Source organism: Eretmochelys imbricata, chromosome 1 (assembly GCF_965152235.1).
Source record: "Eretmochelys imbricata isolate rEreImb1 chromosome 1, rEreImb1.hap1, whole genome shotgun sequence".
In the NCBI taxonomy this organism is placed as follows: domain Eukaryota; kingdom Metazoa; phylum Chordata; order Testudines; family Cheloniidae; genus Eretmochelys; species Eretmochelys imbricata.
The window spans coordinates 149,489,782-149,512,210 of NC_135572.1; the positions used below are offsets into that span (position 1 = coordinate 149,489,782).

Below are 22,429 nucleotides of genomic sequence, written 5' to 3' on the forward strand. Positions count from 1 at the left end.
AAATATCACCTAGCAACACAGTTTCTAGAGGAGAATACTGCAACCATAGAATGCATTACTTTCCTTCAAAAGGTAGTTTTGTGTTATGATTGCCATTTGCTATAATTGCTGAATAGAGCAAAACGATTTGTAATGAAACAGGTGAAACTATCACAGCCATCTAGCACACACAAAAAGATACTTCATAATGAAAAAAATTCTCAATTAGTAAAATTTTCATTTCTCACATTATGCTTTGCCTTGAAGCTAAAACATTTACTATTGTGTTTTACAGTACAGCATTTAATTAGATTGCAGTGAAACAAAGATTCTATAGCTATTTACAAAATGAAAATTTAAAATGGTCATTATTATATGGTGGTAACTTTTAACCTTGTTTCACTTTTTTACTTTTGCAATTTATTAGGAAGGGCAAATTATTTAATCAGCAAGGTAATCAAATATCAACAGGAATTCAATGCCAGTCAGTGGCATATGCCTTAGGGACAGAAATATGCTTGTAGACAACTGGAATTTTTGACAGGTTTCAGAGTAACAGCCATGTTAGTCTGTATTCGCAAAAAGAAAAGGAGTACTTGTGGCACCTTAGAGACTAACCAATTTATTTGAGCATGAGCTTTCGTGAGCTACAGCTCACTTCATCAGATGCATACCGTGGAAACTGCAGCAGACTTTATATATACACAGAGAATATGAAACAATACCTCCTCCCACCCCACTGTCCTGCTGGTAATAGCTTATCTAAAGTAATCATCAGGTTAGGCCATTTCCAGCACAAATCCAGGTTTTCTCACCCTCCACCCCCCCACACAAATTCACTCTCCTGCTGGTGATAGCCCATCCAAAGTGACAACTCTTTACACAATGTGCATGATAATGAAGTTAGGCCATTTCCTGCACAAATCCAGGTTCTCTCACTCCCTCACCCCCCTCCAAAAACCCACCCCCATACACACACAGACTCACTCTCCTGCTGGTAATAGCTCATCCAAACTGACCACTCTCCAAGTTTAAATCCAAGTTAAACCAGAACATCTGGGGGGAGGGGGGGTAGGAAAAAACAAGAGGAAATAGGCTACCTTGCATAATGACTTAGCCACTCCCACTCTCTATTTAAGCCTAAATTAATAGTATCCAATTTGCAAATGAATTCCAATTCAGCAGTTTCTCGCTGGAGTCTGGATTTGAAGTTTTTTTGTTTTAAGATAGCGACCTTCATGTCTGTGATTGCGTGACCAGAGAGATTGAAGTGTTCTCCGACTGGTTTATGAATGTTATAATTCTTGACATCTGATTTGTGTCCATTTATTCTTTTACGTAGAGACTGTCCAGTTTGACCAATGTACATGGCAGAGGGGCATTGCTGGCACATGATGGCATAAATCACATTGGTGGATGTGCAGGTGAACGAGCCTCTGATAGTGTGGCTGATGTTATTAGGCCCTGTGATGGTGTCCCCTGAATAGATATGTGGGCACAATTGGCAACGGGCTTTGTTGCAAGGATAAGTTCCTGGGTTAGTGGTTCTGTTGTGTGGTATGTGGTTGTTGGTGAGTATTTGCTTCAGGTTGCGGGGCTGTCTGTAGGCAAGGACTGGCCTGTCTCCCAAGATTTGTGAGAGTGTTGGGTCATCCTTTAGGATAGGTTGTAGATCCTTAATAATGCGTTGGAGGGGTTTTAGTTGGGGGCTGAAGGTGACGGCTAGTGGCGTTCTGTTATTTTCTTTGTTAGGCCTGTCCTGTAGTAGGTAACTTCTGGGAACTCTTCTGGCTCTATCAATCTGTTTCTTTACTTCCGCAGGTGGGTATTGTAGTTGTAAGAAAGCTTGACAGAGATCTTGTAGGTGTTTGTCTCTGTCTGAGGGGTTGGAGCAAATGCGGTTGTATCGCAGAGCTTGGCTGTAGACGATGGATCGTGTGGTGTGGTCAGGGTGAAAGCTGGAGGCATGCAGGTAGGAATAGCGGTCAGTAGGTTTCCGGTATAGGGTGGTGTTTATGTGACCATTGTTTATTAGCACTGTAGTGTCCAGGAAGTGGATCTCTTGTGTGGACTGGACCAGGCTGAGGTTGGTGGTGGGATGGAAATTGTTGAAATCATGGTGGAATTCCTCAAGGGCTTCTTTTCCATGGGTCCAGATGATGAAGATGTCATCAATGTAGCGCAAGTAGAGTAGGGGCTTTAGGGGACGAGAGCTGAGGAAGCGTTGTTCTTAATCAGCCATAAAAATGTTGGTATACTGTGGGGCCATGCGGGTACCCATAGCAGTGCCGCTGATCTGAAGGTATACATTGTCCCCAAATGTGAAATAGTTATGGGTAAGGACAAAGTCACAAAGTTCAGCCACCAGGTTAGCCGTGACATTATCGGGGATAGTGTTCCTGACGGCTTGTAGTCCATCTTTGTGTGGAATGTTGGTGTAGAGGGCTTCTACATCCATAGTGGCCAGGATGGTGTTATCAGGAAGATCACCGATGGATTGAAGTTTCCTCAGGAAGTCAGTGGTGTCTCGAAGGTAGCTGGGAGTGCTGGTAGCGTAGGGCCTGAGGAGGGAGTCTACATAGCCAGACAATCCTGCTGTCAGGGTGCCAATGCCTGAGATGATGGGGCGCCCAGGATTTCCAGGTTTATGGATCTTGGGTAGTAGATAGAATATCCCAGGTCGGGGTTCCAGGGGTGTGTCTGTGCGGATTTGATCTTGTGCTTTTTCAGGAAGTTTCTTGAGCAAATGCTGTAGTTGCTTTTGGTAACTCTCAGTGGGATCATAGGGTAATGGCTTGTAGAAACTCGTGTTGGAGAGCTGCCGAGCAGCCTCTTGTTCATATTCCGACCTATTCATGATGACAACAGCACCTCCTTTGTCAGCCTTTTTGATTATGATGTCAGAGTTGTTTCTGAGGCTGTGGATGGCATTGCGTTCCGCATGGCTGAGGTTATGGGGCAAGTGATGCTGCTTTTCCACAATTTCAGCCCGTGCACGTCGGCGGAAGCACTCTATGTAGAAGTCCAGTCTGCTGTTTCGACCTTCAGGAGGAGTCCACCTAGAATCCTTCTTTCTGTAGTGTTGGTAAGGAGACCTCTGTGGATTAGTATGTTGTTCAGAGGTATTTTGGAAATATTCCTTGAGTCGGAGACGTCGAAAATAGGATTCTAGGTCACCACAGAACTGTATCATGTTCGTGGGGGTGGAGGGGCAGAAGGAGAGGCCCCGAGATAGAACAGCTGCTTCTGCTGGGCTGAGAGTATAGTTGGATAGGTTAACAATATTGCTAGGTGGGTTGAGGGAACCATTGCTGTGGCCCCTTGTAGCATGTAGTAGTTTAGAAAGTTTAGTGTCCTTTTTCTTTTGTAGAGAAGCAAAGTGTGCGTTGTAAATGGCTTGTCTAGTTTTAGTAAAATCCAGCCACGAGGAAGTTTGTGTGGAAGGTTGTTTTTTTATGAGAGTATCCATTTTTGAGAGCTCATTCTTAATCTTTCCCTGTTTGCTGTAGAGGATGTTGATCAAGTGATTCCGCAGTTTCTTTGAGAGCGTGTGGCACAAGCTGTCAGCATAGTCTGTGTGGTATGTAGATTGTAATGGATTTTTTACCTTCAGTCCTTTTGGTACGATGTCCATCTGTTTGCATTTGGAAAGGAAGATGATGTCTGTCTGTATCTGTGCAAGTTTTTTCATGCAGTTGATAGATTTCCACTCCATACGGCTAAATGCAGTGCCTTGCATAATGACAGGTTTCAGAGTAACAGCCGTGTTAGTCTGTATTCGCAAAAAGAAAAGGAGTACTTGTGGCACCTTAGAGACTAACCAATTTATTTGAGCATGAGCTTTCGTGAGCTACAGCTCACTTCATCAGATGCATACCGTGGAAACTGCAGCAGACTTTATATATACACAGAGAATATGAAACAATACCTCCTCCCACCCCACTGTCCTGCTGGTAATAGCTTATCTAAAGTAATCATCAGGTTAGGCCATTTCCAGCACAAATCCAGGTTTTCTCACCCTCCACCCCCCCACACAAATTCACTCTCCTGCTGGTGATAGCCCATCCAAAGTGACAACTCTTATCATAGAGTTGTCACTTTGGATGGGCTATCACCAGCAGGAGAGTGAATTTGTGTGGGGGGGTGGAGGGTGAGAAAACCTGGATTTGTGCTGGAAATGGCCTAACCTGATGATTACTTTAGATAAGCTATTACCAGCAGGACAGTGGGGTGGGAGGAGGTATTGTTTCATATTCTCTGTGTATATATAAAGTCTGCTGCAGTTTCCACGGTATGCATCTGATGAAGTGAGCTGTAGCTCACGAAAGCTCATGCTCAAATAAATTGGTTAGTCTCTAAGGTGCCACAAGTACTCCTTTTCTTTTTGGAATTTTTGAGACTCCAGAGGCCAAAATTAAACCTTGGAGCAATAAACAGCAAGTGAGCTTGGAGTTAGCACTGCAGAACACTATCAAAAGAAGTGTTATTTCTGACAAGGGCCAAACACGGTGTAGCACTGGTGGGTGCTTTTGCATGTTCTCCAAACCTTACACAGATCTTTCAGTGCAGTTCAGTACTGACCTGCCATAGCCCTGCTCTTCCAAAAGTTGCTGCTCTACTAAGCAGAAGTTAGTTTTGCTATATTGGAACTAATGGGGATTGTTTTTTTATTTGAAAACTGGCAAATCTTGAATAACATTTAAACTTGAATAGCAATCCCATTTTAACTTGTGATATCTGACAGATGCAAGTCTCTGCATGTGAAATACCTTCTTTGCCACCTCGCTCTCAAATATTTTAAACAAAGAGGATCCAAAATAAATTACTCTAATAATGTCACAAATGTCTGATTCCAATGTCAAAGAAAGAAAAAAATGGTCAAAATGAGTGTGAAAGTTAACAAAAATATTAATTAAAATTACAATAAATATAATGATCGGGAAATTTGCCAGGATGATAAAGCGAGAGATGAAAATCCTGCATTTAGCTACAGAACACAGACAATAGCAATGCAAAGTTCCTCTCATACCAACTCTCCGGTATGCTTCTCTCCTGACTAAGCTGATCAGTTGTAGGTGTGAGAGAGTAAAATGTCTGTTTTTATTCAACACTTTAGGGAAAGATGTGGTCTGAGCACAGAACCAGAATGACTGAAACACTGAAGGCTTTGTCTCCAACTTTATTTATATCTTTGGGGAAGACATTTCCTTTTCCTCTCTGTCTCAGTTTCCTTGTCTGAGGGTAGTACTAACTTACCTCCCAGGAATCTTGTGATTTTTAATTTTTGGAAAGTTCTTTAAAGAAGAAAAATACTATCTCAGAACAAGATATAAAAAATTACCAGTTCAGTGCTCTTTGTGGTTGATGTGGACACTAGGAAACTGAATTGTGACTCATTTCTCACAGTTTAAACAGGCAGCATATAAGAAAATTTTAGCCCACCAGTAACTGGCTGCCTAATGAAAACCTTTGATCCCATGTGACTCACATTGGCCATCTCATCTAGTTCACAAAATTTATTTCCAATAATAGAAAAACAACAGCAGCATTCACCAGCAGATTGAGAGCATGAAAACAATTTTGAAATTAAATCTATTTTAACTTGAATGTTTGGCTTTTCCAAAGAACAAGAATTCTAGAGCATGCTGTGCTGGTCCCAGGATATTATTTTGTCTCTCTCACCAAAATAATTTGGTCTAATAAAAGGTATAATCCTCATCCACCTTTTCTCTTTAATTCTAGAGCAATAATTTCTGTGCTATTCATCACTGATACTGAATTCTAATATGGAAATAGGTCTATATGGTTTCATATATACTCTGATTTATATATATAAAATCTACACATGCAAATATTTACTGGGCACAGGTGCCAACTTTTGTTTGTTGGTTGGTTGTTTTAAACTTATCAACAAATTACTCTGAAATAATTAACTAGAAATTAAACATGCACTAGACTACTGCCAAACTGCTGTGAAGAAGAAAAGAACATGGGGAGATAAAAGTAGTGGCGGGGGGAGAATACATAAAATTAAGCAAATGGCGAGTGGCATGTATAGCAGAGTAAACCAATTAGTTTGTTGAATGGAAGAGAAAGAAAACAGAAAGGATCAGAATTCACAGCAGCATTCCTGTCAGGTGGCATTAAAGGAGTGGAATTTCCTTGTATCCCGGAATTCCCTTAAAGTGGGGGAGTCCCAGTGGATGCAGAGCAGGTGTAGTGAAAGTCATGAGACAAACACCTCGCTTGAACCATGCTGCCATTTTAACCATCCACCATGCTTTGATAAAATACGTACATTTTGCTATGGAAAAATTAAAACCTCTTGAGAGTAAAACTATTGCACTTGAGAGTATCTTAAAATATTTAAGAGATGTCATACCTCATAGCAGAGGCAACAATTGGCATGAGTTCCCCCCATCCCGCACCCCCAGTTACCTTTTTTGGAGTCTGCTACATCCTTTTTATTTAATGTTTAAAACTTTTCCAAAGCATAAAGCTGAAGGAAATGTTTTTACTTTCTGATTCCACATTGTCCATGGCTGCTCTATTTTAAATATTTAAGTATCAAAAGATTCAATTTTACTATCTGTACAAACAATATGTAATTCTTCCAGCATAATCAGTTTTTCAACAATGCTTTAATGAATATTTACATTATGCATAATACATACACACACAGTTTTCAGAATCCAAATAAAAAATAATTAGGTTCCATGAGCTCTTTTTATTTATGTTACTCAGGGTCAGTAAGTAGTTATCGATTTAATAGGTTCACTGGAATTAATGGGACTTGCAGGTGTTCAAAACTTCTCAAAATTTGTCTTTGGTCTGCTAAAACATTAATTTAATCATAAAACATTCCTTATATTAACTGGAACAGCTAATCACATACAGGAAGTTATAACTCTATGGATGTTTGTGACTTCTAAACTAACGAACAGGTATATTATAGCAATTACTTTTAAGGTGACAGAACCAAGTGCATGTAATTCTATATTAATGTTATCTTACACTTATAGACCACCTTAGTTCCCAAAGGGTCTTTAAAGGGCTTTACAGATAACAGATTGCTTATTTCATTCACCACTGAAATGTAGCCACTTTGCGTGATGGAAGACAACAACCAAACTATACAAGAGATGCACAGAATTTCGTACCCATTTGAAACTGCAAAGGGAGTATTAGGTAGGTAGAATGCAATTACCTGAGTTGGAAGTTAGCCAAGACATTGGAGCTAACACTTCTACTCTTGGTTTTGTTTTGGGATTTTTAATGATTCCTAGCAACGAAGACATGGATTTTAAATGTCACCTGTAACAATACTTCCAGCTGTATAGCATCATGTAGGACCATTCAGAGACACTAGTTCAGAGCCAATTCAAAGCGAAAAGTGTTGCTTACTGAGTCACCAACCAGGTTATTACAGCACCCAAGTGTTTCTGGCATCCATCTCCCTGCCAACGAAGAATTGTTCACTACAATACATTTTCAAGTGCTTTATCCAATCTAGTCTGTAATACCACCAATTCCACTGGGAGACTTCCTTAGCCTAATCCATTTCTGTTAGGAACATTTTCCCTGCTACTCAGCATAAATTTGTCCTAACTTTTCCCTATTTTGTCTACAAATCTCTCTACTTCTTCCTTGGTTTTACTACATATTCATACATTTGTACACTTCATCACATTTCTTCCCAACTGCCCTCTGCTGCCATTCATAACTTAACCAAGGTATATATATTTTTCCTCATAAAAGAAAATTCCTTGAGACCTCAGCATTTTTATTGCTCTTCTCTTAACTTCCCTCAATTTGGCAATATGTTTCTAGTAAACTCGTGTCCAGAAATGAATGTATACCCCAAGCTTGTATAAGAAGGGAGTATTACCCTGTAATTGAAAAATGACCACACTGCAGCTGTAGTACAAAATTATTATGACCCTTTCTGTAGCCATATAATATTGAAAAGCCTTGCTTCTTGTCATAAACTCTCACCCTTTGGTCTTCTACGACTTTACCCATTTCTGGGTTTATCTCAGCTATATTACGTGGAATTGTCCAAATTAAATCTCATTTTGTTTCTTTCTCTTCATGTTTTTAAATCACATAGGGCCCTTGGTATTATTTCACTGACTGCATGTAGATTTGAAACATTTACCCACTTTAAAATCATAGGCAAATATAATTCATGTGCTCCCTCTTCTATGAATGTGCTCCCTTATCCTTTATGAATAAAGAAATTAAAACTGGATCAAATCCAATGTCTAGTGGTACCATTCTATGTACCTTCCACACACTGCTGGCTGTCATTGTCCTGATATCATTGTCTTTTTGTTAGGTTTTTTTTTATACACATTAATATTCTTTTCCAATTATATGTGTATTTATTTTTCAGTTACTGTTTTGAGAAACAGTATCAAATGCTTTGTTAAAAATAAAAACATATTACATCTCCAACTTTCTGCATCATTCACTAACTTGGTACCAGTATCATGGTGAGATGGAAATTCATTGTGAACAGCATCAAGTACTTAAAGGTTCTACCTACACATAGAGTGTTCATGAATATTTTTGTGGAAATCTGTAGCCAGAAGAGAATAGCAGCTCTGGACTTGTGCTGGTGACTCATCACTATCTTTGCATTCCCAATGCTATTCTGGTGTTGGCTGTATTTCCTAAACCAACTGTTTATTATGTATCTAGCATTTGCTGCTACAGGGATTTCTGGGAGTAGAGAAAGGGGGCATTAGATTCCTTGATACCTGTTATTTTTTTGGTGAAATTTTATTGAGCATTTGATGAACCATCAAAACAGTAATATGAAAGTTTAGGGAAAATATTTACTGAAAGATCAAGGAATTCCCTCTCCCCTCTCTTTTTCTAAACAATATGCAAATATAATCTCTCTCTCATTTGAGTAAGAACCTTTAAACAAAATAATTAAACTACAAAATATCACATATACCCTGGAGAAGCCAATCATGACCAGTAAATAATGGCAAGTTTAGCTACAGTACTATATGCATATGCATTTCAAATTTAAATCAGTGAGATTTCTTTTCTAATTAATTACTCTACGAAATCTGTGCATACTTATCACTGCATATTTGCCCAACATTCATAAACAAAGAAAAATAAAATTAAATATGTATACATCTTTTTTTCTGGGCGGTAAAAGAAATACTAAAAAAATACAGTAAGTTAGCTGTACTGCAACTGCGTCGTCTATGAGCCAACTTTTGATTTTTAAAGAGAAGTTAATAACAGGTTTCAATACATTGAGAGCTCAGGTGAAAGACTAATGAAAGGTAGCTAATGTATTGTAGCTAAAGCAATACTATAATGAAAGTTGAGTATAAAAATATGAAAAATAGAACAGTTAATTTATAATAACCATATATAATTTTAGAGTTAGAGCATAAAAGCTTTTGTTTGTATACCCCAGGAAACCAAACACTTTATATATTCAAAAGCACCCTGCTAAATAGAGTTAGTTGCTGTGCAATTCTTTGCATAGATATTTCAAACTAACTTGAGCTCAAAATAGATACCAAGCAGGTTTAAGCTTGTTCCAAGTGCAAATCATTTGGAATTAAAATAATAAGAAATGTTCTTCAGCGCAATAGAACAATTTTTTTGTTGTCAGTGGCAGGGTTTTTTTAAAGTCAAAATCTAGCAATTAAAAATATAAACTGATTACTTTTGAAACAGCTAGAAATTCTATTTTCCATCAAGTATACTTGATGATGCTGGGTCATCAATCCTCCTTTTCCGATCATCCAACTATAAGACTGATTCTGAAATTAAATATTACACATGTACTCTCTGATTCATTGGATAAGTATAGGTATGCCACAAACATTAAAAAGGCATACACACTCTCCAAAACAAAAAGTTTTGCAGTTTTTAACCAATAAGAATGTAACTGAATCCGCAATCTGCTAGGCAGAGATTATCGCTTTTTCAATCCAACCATAGAGAGGTTAATATATGCTTAACAAAAATCTCAATGTTTTCATCACCCTTTTGACTGTTAAGAAGCTTTCATTTGAAGACAAAAATTTAAATACTAAATAAACTTTCAATTACGTTCATACTTCGTAGAGAGACAGACGTTCCAAAAAAACAACAGAAAAACATATTGAGTTTGGGTGCAATTTTTTGTTGTTGTTGGGGTTTTGGGTCTTTCTGTCTTTTGAAAATGAAATTTTTACAACACTGAATAATAAACTTTGTAATGTTTTAATACACACAGACATTCTTAGGCCATGTCTACACTATGGGCACTACAGTGGCACAGCTACTGCGCTGTAGCTATCCTGCTGTGGTGCTATAATGTAGATGCCTCCTATAGTGACAGAAAGGGTTTTTCTAATATTGTAGGTTGTCACAGTTCAGGGCAACTGCAGCCATATTCCCTCCTCATGGCCTGGCAATGGTACCAACTCAAAGGCTTCCAGCTCCCCCGTTGCCTCCCATCTTAGGCAGATACCTTCATCTCTTCCCCTCTTGACCGGGGTATTTCCAGCCAGCAAGTTTCCTGCCTACGCTGTGAATTCCACGGAAAAGTCCAACTGTCTAAGCAGGCCAATCTCTCGGCTTTGCTTTCTCTTTGAAAGCTGTGAACAGGGTAATTATTCACTGTTTTAAGTTACCACACAGCTCTTTCTAAGAAAGCATATTTATTCTTAAGGTAGAAACTTTACAGAAACAACATATTAAAGACAATAAAAAAATTATATGCATGCTAATAAGCTTACCACAGATTACTCCCTTCCCTCTTCTCCACAAAAGCGCTGGTTGGTGTCAGTCCTTCCAACCCTTACCTAAGGATTGGGTCCTTCCCCTTGGGCAGAAGGTCCTATCCATTTGCTGGATTAGAACGAAGACTCTGAGTCAATTTAAACTCAGGCTATTTATACCAAAGTCCTTTCTTTGTTTCTCTTGGTTCTTTACAGAATCCAGCTGGACCCAGTATATGCAGGCCCCCCAGCAGGTGATACCTCTCTGGAGGTGTTACAACCTGAGTGAATTTTATTAATCACCTCCACTTAGTTCCTGCAGGGGGTGTTGTTACCCTCTCACATGTTATTAAAGGAAATTGCCATATCTGTCACATCTCCCCAGGCAGCAGTAGCTAGGCTGATAGAAGAATTCTTCCATACACCTAGTTGTGTCTATACTGGGGGTGTGGTCAGCTTAACTACAATGCTCAGGAATGTGAATTTTTCACACCCCTGAGCACTACAGCTATGTTGACCTAACTTTTAGGTGTAGACCAAGCCTTAGTTTATACTATGTCTAAGCAATTAAACAAGGGTTTTTTGTTTAATTAAAGGATACTCTATATTCTGAGAATTGAAGTGAAACTGCAGAACACACAAATTATTATGTCATCATGACAAATATGTGAATGCTCTTACATATTTGTTAACATTGTGCATTGGCCTGCCATTGCAATGTATGCATATTTTGGGTTAAGTGCTTCTCAAAAGAGGACTGTCTGGGCTGGATCAGGCAGGAAGGAAGAGGTGGCTCAAGATGGTCTGCTAACAGCTTCCACTTTAGATGGTTAAGGGACAATGCCTGAACAATTAGCTCTAATGAGTCTCTTGTTCCTCAAGCCAGCATAAAGAACAGATTTGACCACGAGGGACCAAAACCCAACAGCACATGGGGAAAACTCCTGTAGAATAAAGAACACTTACAAGGTTTGAAAAGACTGTCTTGAGGGTGCAGATTGAGACACACTCAAAGGGTATGTCTACACTGCAGCTGGGAGGTAATGCCCAGCTCGGGTAGATACACATACATACTAGCTATGATCAAGCCATCCTGCTAGAAGTAGCAGAATGGCTAGCTGCCCAAATACAGCCCATCTGAGATCCTAAATACATACTCACATTCGTAGTCTAAGCCACCATTTATGCTGCTGCAGCCAGATTGCTATTTTGAGTGCAGTAGCTTGAGCGAAGCTACAGCATATATGTCTACTTAAACTGGGAATTACACCTCGTATCTGCAGTGTAGTCATATCCAAAACACAGGAACCGGCAGGGGTGCCGGAACAATCCTGGGATATAGTACTTTAGGTAAGATAGACCTGTGATCCATTTTTTTTATTTTTTTTTTTTCATCTAATGCTTTGTTCTAACCCCTGAACAGAGATATTTTGCTTTAAGAAGGCTGTTGGTCAATTTATCACTCGTCATTTGTCTCTGAAGGGAGGAAATGCAGGTGCCCAAAACCCAGTCAGACTCACAGAATGGTAAGTGGCAGGTATACAGAGGGTAGATTGACCCAGGTCCCGGTTTTAGAGTAGGATCCTACAAAGGGACAGGTAAGGGCAGGGAGCCCAAGACGTGAGCTGGATAAACTCAGAGAGACCAAAAAAGGGACAAAAATCCAGCTAGCCCTTCAACTGTGACAGTCATTAATGACATTACCGTAACGGACAAGAATTCCTACCAGTTTGAGACAGTACTATCTTTTCTCACTATATGCCAATGCCTTTTTTCCTGTTTAGTTCACTAGGATTATTTGTACTTAAAATACCCAACTGGTTAGCTAGAAAAAAACAAAACAAAACACATCAAAGCTAGAACAAGTGTACTGCTGCTTTTTCTGGTTAATGCAATGTAGCTCATTTAGGGAATAGGACTGTGTTATTCTCAATTAGCAGATTGTTGGTCTTATTCTTCTTTACTGGAGAGAATGTGCAAGGAAATTCAATAATTCAGTGCACCACAGAGAGAGCCTGAAGCCAAAGTGGCATTCAGATACACACATTTGTAGCTATGAAATAAAAAAGATGGAGATGCAAGTGCTGTACTACCGCTGACCAGAACTGGGACAGAATTCACATTCTTGGTCAACGCTAAATCCCCAAACCGCCTTTTACGTGCTGCAGCAGCAGCATACAGAGCTAGTAACATGACATTATTGTTTCCTTCATGTTAGCACTTACATAAGAGGCAAGGGTTTGGAAATACAGCTGGGTTTCAGTGGTGCAAAAGAATAGTTTTTAGTGTGATAAATAAAGGCCAAGCTCTCCCTGGTGTAACAAGAAACATTAGCATCAACACCTGGAAACACAACAGAAAGAACCATTTAAAGCCATCCAACTGCAGCAGTCTACTCTTGGCATTCTCATCTTTTAATACATTCCAAGGGAGAGTTTAATGATAATTAAAGTCAACAATAACCTTTCAGGATTCCCACCTCACTCCCTTTTGGATGTGAACATCTTTACAGTTCCTCCCTCTCCACAATTCTAAACTGAAAAAGGGTAGTCCTTAGGGTAACAACGAGACATTTAAAGAGGTGAACAAACTGTTGCACACTATTGGTCTTCCTCCTAAATACTGTATTCACTATTATACCTTATTCATGAGATACTCATTTCTGAAAAAGCATATGAATGAAGGTTGGCAACAAAACTACTGTATTTGAAAGAAGCTCTGGTAGGTCAATTTCAGTCCTACATTTAAGTTTAGAAAAAAAAACAAGCTTTTATAAAACCCAATATCAATAGAAATGTTTGTAATTTTTTTTAATTCAAAGGAAATCCTTTCTTGTAAAAGGAAAAACACTCTCCCTGTAATATTTGGAACTCAAATACTGCAGCATCATGTTAGTGCAGGAGAATGAAAAACTGACTGTACACAGCCTATAAATGACAGTTAAACTGACTAATCCATTCTCTTTATCGAAGCGGAGTGAAATGCCCAAAGTAAACACATATCATACATGGTGAAAAGTAAATAATATTGTTAAAATGATTTCCTAAAATGCCATTAGTGCCACAGTTACAGAAACCTTTTTTAATATACAATTTTAATGATACATTATCAGGTAAAAAGTTACTTTAAAATGTTTGTTAAAATGTGAGCTCAGGTGTAAATTACCTATGAAAAACATCATTCTGTTGTTCAGCTTTTCTAAAAACAATATCATATTTATGGTGTTTTTTAAAACATTAGCAGTGGGAAGTATGAGGACATTTATTTATGTGGGGCGGGAGAGGGGTGTAGGAGACCGGGTAGAAACAAAGAATTGGAGAAGTAAACGAGGATGTTGTGTTTAATCATGGATAGTTAAATATTAATATTTAAGGAACAGTCCAATAGGTTCCTTGCAATGTTATTGTCAAAAGAAAATCTGAAATAACCAGAAATGATTTCAGAACATCCATGTTCTTAACCTACCTCTTTCTTCTCTCTGCCAGCTGCCTGCAGACTTCCTCCCACCGAAAATTCAGGCTACCCAGCTTTTCCCTAAGAACATTAGCATCTGCTGTTGATGACTGCTCAATAATTTCTTCAGCAGTTATATTTAATGTTCTGATAACAGTTTGCTGTCGTCCGATGCCATCATGGAGCTCCTGTAAAATATATATATATTTTTAAATGTCAAAAATGAAGAATCATATCCTTTTATTCAAGCATGGATCAAAAATGCTTTACCAACTACAGGTCTGGTAGCAAGAGCTCTGTGGGAAAGTTTTTCTCTACTCTGAATCCCAAATGCAATACATCCAAAAGGCGATAAGACAGAAAGGCAGCTTTTATGTTTTTGTAACAAGCACCTTTTCAGCTCAGCTTCTGTCTCTCTTTTTTTTTTTTTTTTTGGTGGGGGGAGGGGATATTCTAGCCTGCTAGAGAATGTTATAATGTTCTACAGATCCATTAGTGGGAAATCCTCTTGAGTAAATTCAATAGTGTCCCCACAGAGATGTACCATATATAATAGTGTACAAAATGTTGTAAAATGTGAAAGCAAACAAAGTATTTTGGTTTTCCATTAACTGTCAATAAAAGTAGTGAAAAGGTACATTGACAGAAACAAGGAGACTGCTAATTTATACATCTGAAGTACTTTTCCAAATCCCTCTCTGGAATAGATCCACTCCTAGTTGTGAGAGGCTTGATAATCAACTACCCTACACTTCTGAGAAAAAATAAACTTCTGATAAAATCCTTACTTATCTCACTTCTGTCTACATACTGTGACCTGCAGAACTACTGAAAATACAACCAAACATTGCTGATGGGCAGTTTTCTACTCTTCGCTAAAGGCACTCCGATTAATTTCCTATATCTCTTTCATTACTGGAATTCCAGTTTTCCATTTGTTATCTTAATTCATCATTAGCAGTAACAATCTTGAAATGTAACAAACTTCCACACTACACAGCCATTAAACCAGATCTGAAAAGGGACAATTAGAGCCATGTATATAGTTAGGGAATGTAATTTTTTATCGGTAAAAAGATCAAATTAATTTTGTATCTTTATTTATTCATGGAACAAGACTGACCTTTTCTTCTATAACTCTCAGAATTTATAAGCATGTAACTGTGAAATGGAGATGTTAAACTTTTTACTGCTAAAATAAACACAAACTGAAAGAAGAAACTTGTTTTGAACTCTACCTTTGTTTTTTGTTTTTTTATGGGGCTCCCAACCTCTACAAAATAATAGAGTCCAGGTACAAAACAGTGTACAGTAGAAACCTGATTTTATGATATTGGTTATATGAACCATTGTTCCTGGCAGGAGGGGGAAAAAAAGAAAAGAAAAAAAAAAAAAACCAACCCACATAACGACAGTGATGTTGATGAAGAACAAGTCAACATCTCTTCACATTCCAATGCCTTCAGCGCACTGGAAATTGCTTTGCTGTGATTTGAAGGACAAGAGAAAAAAGTGATGCAATGCACTGCACCATACTACAACTTAAACACAATACCTAAAATAATGTTGAGGTGTTGGATTTAACAAACTTTTTTAGAGTTTGAACTCCTTAATCCCAAATTAGTTTGTGAAAAGGTGTTCTACTGTATTTCAATTTAAAATTCTGAATATTTATATTCTCTTGTAGCAGAAAACTGACAAATTAGCAAATCCTTTTTTGGACCAATGCTATATATACTCTTGTTTTCCCACTCCTGAACTGCTATCTCTGGTCTTTGTTGCAGCACTTCTGCTTCCAACATTAGGAACGTCTCCCTTGAAGGCGGGGGAAAGGGGGTTGTCGCCTCACTGTTCCAGATATTAGGAAGCTCACTGCCATACCCCACCTTCTTTAGGAGATGCCTTCCCCTAATTCTGCTATCAATTCCAGTTTATTAAGGAAACAGATCTCCTGTTGATTGAGTACCTGAATTGGGCACCAACCAAGTTGGGACAATGTGAATTTTACAACCTAACCTACTCACCAGGTCCCCCTGGGCTGCTGAAAGAAAGGTGAAAAAAACCCATCCTGTCCCAACGAATCAGGCAATGTGGGAAAGATTCCTTCACAGTCCCTAAAGGGCAACTAGCATGATACCTACAGCAAGGCCCTAAAACTCAACCCCATTCTAATCCCAAAGAAGGGAAGGGGGGACCTTTTTCCCGGCACAGAATGGTGCCCCAGGCCGGGGGGAGGGCTTATAAGCCCTCCCTACTTAACCGTATGGGAGCCATTGAGCATAAGGCATATACTGCTCCTTTCTGTCCAACCGATCAGATACAGAGCCCTCCTCCTCAAGTCCACTAGGAGGATAAGCACCTATGAGGAGGGTGTGTGTGTGCAATCTTTAGAGGGGTTAAGAGTTTTCTTTCTCCTGGAACCAAATGAAGCCTGTGTGGGTGTCTCCTGGAGGTGGAGCCTCCAGAACAGGAATGAGGCACAACAATGTGACAGCCTGAAGTCTGGTCTACTCTAGAAAATTAGGTCAGTTTAATTAACTATGACAGTCAGAGGTGTGAAAAATTCACATCCCTGAGCAGTACTGCTAAGCTGACCTAAGTCCTTGTGTAGACAGCACTAGGTCAATGCCTCTTAGCGAGGTGGATTAACTACAGCAATGGGCATAGGTAGTGTCCACACTGAATGCTACAGCGGCACATCTGTGTCACTGTAGCATCTTAAGCATAGACAGGAGCTCAGGAAGCTTTCATAGCCACTATCCATGTGGTAACATCTGTGGGGAAACAAAGGACTTTATTCTCCAAGAATGTTATTTGGACACAGTGACAGTTCTCGGGGTACCCAGGACTGCAAGTCACCTTCTTACCCCCTGCCTCCAGCAAGAGGTAGTCTTCTTGTGGTAGCTGAGTGTCAGCTCCCTACCAGCCACTCAAGCACTTCATAGGTGCTAAATAGGTGAAGGCTTTCTTAATATAAAGCCTCTGAAATCTTATTTTCATTGCTGATTTATGGGTCTTCTGCCAAAGAAATAAGTAAGAACATATTTATCACACATTTTTCTATTGTAAAGACCGTCTTAAACATAAATTATAATCAGTTACTGAGAATGAAAATGGTATGGCAGAGAGAAAAAACTCATCAGAATATGAAGCAAAAATAAATGCACAGTGTTTAAGACTATGAAGATAGATGCAATTATTTTATCTCATCATTCATTTCTGAGAACTTGGCTTGAGGATGATCAGCATCATCAAATACTGTATCGCAAAGGGTAGAGTTTGATGAGATGTCAAACAAGGGTCCCTTTGAAGACTTAAGTTGCATGGGAAACAGTGCTGCCATCCTGTTTTTGCAAGCAATGTCCTTAATTTTATTTATGGCGAAGTGGGGCTGTAGTGATTCTTGCAAATGCCTTGTCTTCTTTCCCATTCACTTCTACCTTCAAAAGACTCTGCTTTTAAAATATCCTCACTGCAGTTTTTTCTTTGCTGAGGCTAGTTCATTAGTCTGCTTTGCTGAATTGACATTTCAGAAAGTAGTTGCCTCCTGTCAAAAAAGTGCTGCCTATGGAAGAGCCTATGGAAGAGCCCGTAAAGCAGAACCACCAGTGGACCAGTAGTAACTACAGTAAGAATGTTTTAAAAGAAGCAAAGGCATTAACAGACCTAAAGATGAAAGAAGGGGGAGAAAGAATGGGAGAGGAATAGGGAAAAGTATAACTGAAGAAACAAAAAGAGAAAGAAGATGATAGGAGAGCAGGGGGATGGGGAGGATAAAAAGAATGGGGAACCAAACTGATAGAAGGAAAAATGACTAAAAAGGGGAATGAAGGGAAAAGAAAAACAAGGAGAAAGAAGAAAGCTGAAGGGCAAAAGGAGTTGGAAGAGACTGAGAAATAACAGAAGGGGCTATAACTGCTCCTGTACCTCTTACATTCTCTCCTAAGCATGATTTGTTTTGTACAGAAATCTCTCACCCTGCAGCCCAAGAAGGAAATTGGTACTAACTGTGTCTTGCCCAATAAAAGTGTTGACAGATAGGCCCAACACCCCAACCCCTATGTTCACTGCACTGCCTACTTCCACATTTCATTTTACACTCTGGACAACCAACCTTCCTATCACCACCTTCCTACTACGAACACTAATTTCCAAAACTGTCTCATTTTAAATACAAATTGCAAAACGTTTGTACTAAAATATATATAAGATCCAAATGCTAGAAAGAAGGGTCAGATCATCAATACAATATTAATATATTTTAAGATAAAATTATTAAAAAGCAATTCCTTTCTTACTCATACTTGCATTTGAATCCGAGATCAGAATTTTGTTTTCTGCTGAACTCTCAAGTGTTAATAGTGAAGTTCAGGCACTATGGCAGCGGATAGGGTTGTCAAATTTCAAATCGCACTGGGGCAGGGGCAGTCTGCACAGCCTCCTTGGTCGCCCATGCACCCGGGGCTGCAAGGACCTGCCAGCCGCTTCCCAGAGCCATGTGGAGCCAGGGAGCCTGCCTTAGCTCTGGGCTCCCACTGCGCAACCAGACTTTTAACGGCCCGGTCGGCAGTGCCAACCAGAGCCACCAAGGTCCCTTTTTGACTGGGCATTCTGGTCAAAAACTGGACGCCTGGCAATCCTAGCAGTGGACACATTTAAGAACTTGAACAGCAGAAAAACTATATACATCTTCATCTATCCTGTTACTTAATTATACCAAAGTACATTTGTTTTCAAACATTGTTATTCACTGTAAGGTGGCTTAGAGGTTGCATTCTTAGACAAAAATAATAAAAATGTCTAGTTCAAGTAATTTTCATCAAAAATAATGCAAGGTTGAGATATCTCCTTATCCCTCCAGTGCTGGAAATTTCCGGTCAGCCAGATGAATGCGTATGAAAATGTTCAGTATAAGTCAGATTCTACTCTCAGAGACAATCTGTGCCTGCTGATAATTGAGGGCGCCATGGGGGGGGAAGAGGACAGAGTGAGGGCAGCCAGCTTCAGCAACGTCACTGAGCATGCTCAGTCAGTATGAGCTTGCTTCCTACAAGCCAAGCCACAAATCGGGGAGTGCGGGGGGGGGGAGGGGGGACGGACATGACAGCGCCCTCCCCATGTCCCCCCATGCATCACCTTTGCTTACTCTCTTCAAAACAGTATCTTACTGCACAAGTTGTCACATTAATTTCACTAGGACTACTTGCAGAATAAGGTCATATTCAACATGAGTAAGGCAATCATAATCTGGTCCTATGTACACATATAAATTATTTTAAAACCCATGTTTCAACAGCTCCTTGTTTCATACTTTCCACCAGCCCTGTTTAATTCTAGCAATCAGCAAGAGCGCAATAAATGGTAGTAAAGGAGACCTGGCAACTGAAGATTGAGTGGGACAGCCACATAGAAAAAGACTTATCTGTTGTTGGTGAAAACATATTTAGGCAAGTTGTCTGCCTCTGGAAACTACCCTATAGACTACAGTACATGAAAAAAAAAAAAAAAAGAAAGAGAGAGAGAGACAGAATTAAGGTCTCCATGTTCAAATAAAGTTATCTTGTTATTTAGATATCTGAAATCAGTGCACAGAAGCAGTTTATTTTAATGATATATTTTCCTAACATCAGATTAAAATGAAACTTCTATGCAAGTAAATATTCTTCTCCATCAGTACTCAATACAGTCATTATGATGATACTGCTATTAAAGAGAACACCAAATAAATTCATTATGATAAAATACTTAAAGTATTACAAGCTCTCTAGCTCAGGGAAGTTTCATTGTATGAAACCCTAATTTACTTGCTACATTTCCTCATCTAAACTGAGCTCACTTTACCAGGAAGATAGTCAAAAGAAAAAAAAGCGAAAAATACCTTTGTCTTTAAAATGAGCAGCTCCCTAAACAAGAGGTAATTATGTTTTCAAACCGCTCCACCTGTAAGCAATTATGACAGCGGTTTTCTTAGCCAACACACCACATATTGAACAAGGGAACCTTGAGAGCTAAACACACGAGCAGCTACAGCTTAAGTTACAGAGTCAACATGCTGTAACTGGTAGTTGTCAAATCTCACATCCTCTGTGGGTCAGCAAAGAGAGGAAACTGTAATACGTATTCACCACTGGGGTACACAACAGTCAATGACAGCCTTACAGATTTAGGTTCAGTGTGTGTGCAACATTCTAGCCCACAAATAGTCTTCATATTTTTAAGAGGTTGGCCACTTGAGATGGGCTAAATGTTTTCATGGAAAAAAAGTAAGTTCCCTCTGAACAGGGACCTATTTAGATATCTGTGATAAGAGTGGTAATTTAGCTACAAACTCAGACAGCAAGTCTGATTTTTTCCCATTACCACGAATCACAATGTTTGCAGCTTCAGTTAAATCTTGAAACAAATCATGCAGGTCTCCTAATTTTATCCCAGGTATGAGGCATTCTTTCTCCCTCACCCTACTTCCTAGAAAGTGAGCTAAATCCTGTTCCTTTGCCCTCACGTTCCCAGCTCTAACCCTTTCTCTCTCAGCCCCCAAAGAGCCCCCTATGTCTAACCAGAGAGCACCTAATAATTTACTGTCCTCAAATTCTAACAACCATTCCAGTTTCTTCTCTGTTATCACACACCATAGTTTCATATTTGGGTAATATTTAATAGAACGGGGTTAAATCTATAAAACTGAATATTCTTTTCTAGTGGATCCTGGCCAGCTACCTTAATCATGTAGACTCAAAGTTTTTCCTGGCCAGATGTGACTCAGAACACTTTGGGCTCTCTCTAACAGTAGTGAAACTTGGAACTTTTAAGATTTTAAGATACCCACCATCACAACAGAAACTGCAAGATCTGAGACTGAGAAAAGCTTTTTTGTTTTTAATGTACCAGAGATTCTTTTTCTCCCTCTTTCAATGGCAATAAGGCTGTATGTTAGTGAAACTGTAGCTCATACAACCTCAAGCAATTATTTTCAGGAAAATAATTTGTTGTTGTGAATACCAATACGCCAACTACCAACATGCCAACACCAGTGAGATAACCTGACTAAATGCAAATAATGTTTTGGTACCACAGGAATGGTCCTTTCCATGCAACTTGATCTGGATAATACTTGGATATTATTGGCTATCCAGTTTTTGCACATTATTATTGGCTATCTTAAAATGGCTATCCAGTTTTTGCACATATACTCTGTATTTCACCTTAAGAATCAAGTTTTAATATGACCTTTGAATTATGGATCAGTGGAGCCTTATGTGGGAGAAGCCACACAAATGACAGGTCTGTTTTTGAGGAGAACACAGAGCACATATATGGCAGGATGACTCACTTTCACCATTTTATTTTCCAGATAAAAACCCATAGCATTTGTAGCTGTTTATATATCTGCTCCATGTGGACATGAGAAACCAGACAGCTTCAAAAAAGAAGAAAAAGGTCTTTAATACATGTGCCAGGGTTGTTCATTTGGAATCACATAAACTTGAACCTGTAGAGAGAAATACTACTTCTTGAATTCCAAAGCATTTTAGGAGTGATTTTAGTAGAAACTCTAAATGAATTTTGCAGCACATTTTCCTAAAATGGATAGAAAATCAGTGACAGTAATAACCACTTGTTGTTCAAACTGAATATTATTGTAGAGCAAAATGCTAATTAAGAATGCCTTTAAATAATGTCACTGAGCTCTTCTAATAACATAATTTAGCAGTCTTTTAAATGACAAGTTCCCTCACAAATTAGTACTCTGCAGCTATTAAATGATTTCCATAGCTAGTTCTATAGCTAGGGAATTAGCCAAGGGAACCCATATTATGCATCAGTCCTGTATTATAAAAAGTGGAGGGAAAAAGGTAGCTCTGGAATCAAAATTATAGTCCCTGCTTGGGACGGAAGAGTTGCCGTGTTGTGCAGAAGATGCACAACTGAGAGGGTATATATTTTAATGATGGCGAGAAAGAACTCCTCTGACCTTCTGGATTTTATACCACAACTTAAACCAATAGCTCACATGACAAATCTTCCAGAGATGTTTTTCCTCAAGTGCTGTGTTAGTGGAAAGAGTATTTCCACTCCAAATTAAGATGAGGTGAGCAAACTCTGATCCCTCTGTCCAGATTCCATAACCTAAGAGAAAAGTAGATCATCCTTGAAGTTGGGTGCAACATTTGTTCCGCTCTCTAGAGAGGAGTCCATTTAAAAAAACAAAAACTGTTTAGATACAAAGTGAACAGAAATTGTTCCCTAATGTCCTT

The 22,429-nt window shown here is 39.0% G+C and overlaps 1 protein-coding gene across 1 annotated transcript in view; it reads right to left on the reverse strand.

Moving 5' to 3' along the window:
* The window catches only part of DMD (dystrophin), a 1,498,644-nt gene that overhangs the window by 689,850 nt on the left and 786,365 nt on the right, over positions 1–22,429 (reverse strand). The window contains exon 40 of the mRNA XM_077807212.1: positions 14,187–14,362. Within this exon, the coding sequence (XP_077663338.1) occupies positions 14,187–14,362 (176 nt within the window). The remainder of the gene's footprint in view (positions 1–14,186; positions 14,363–22,429) is intronic.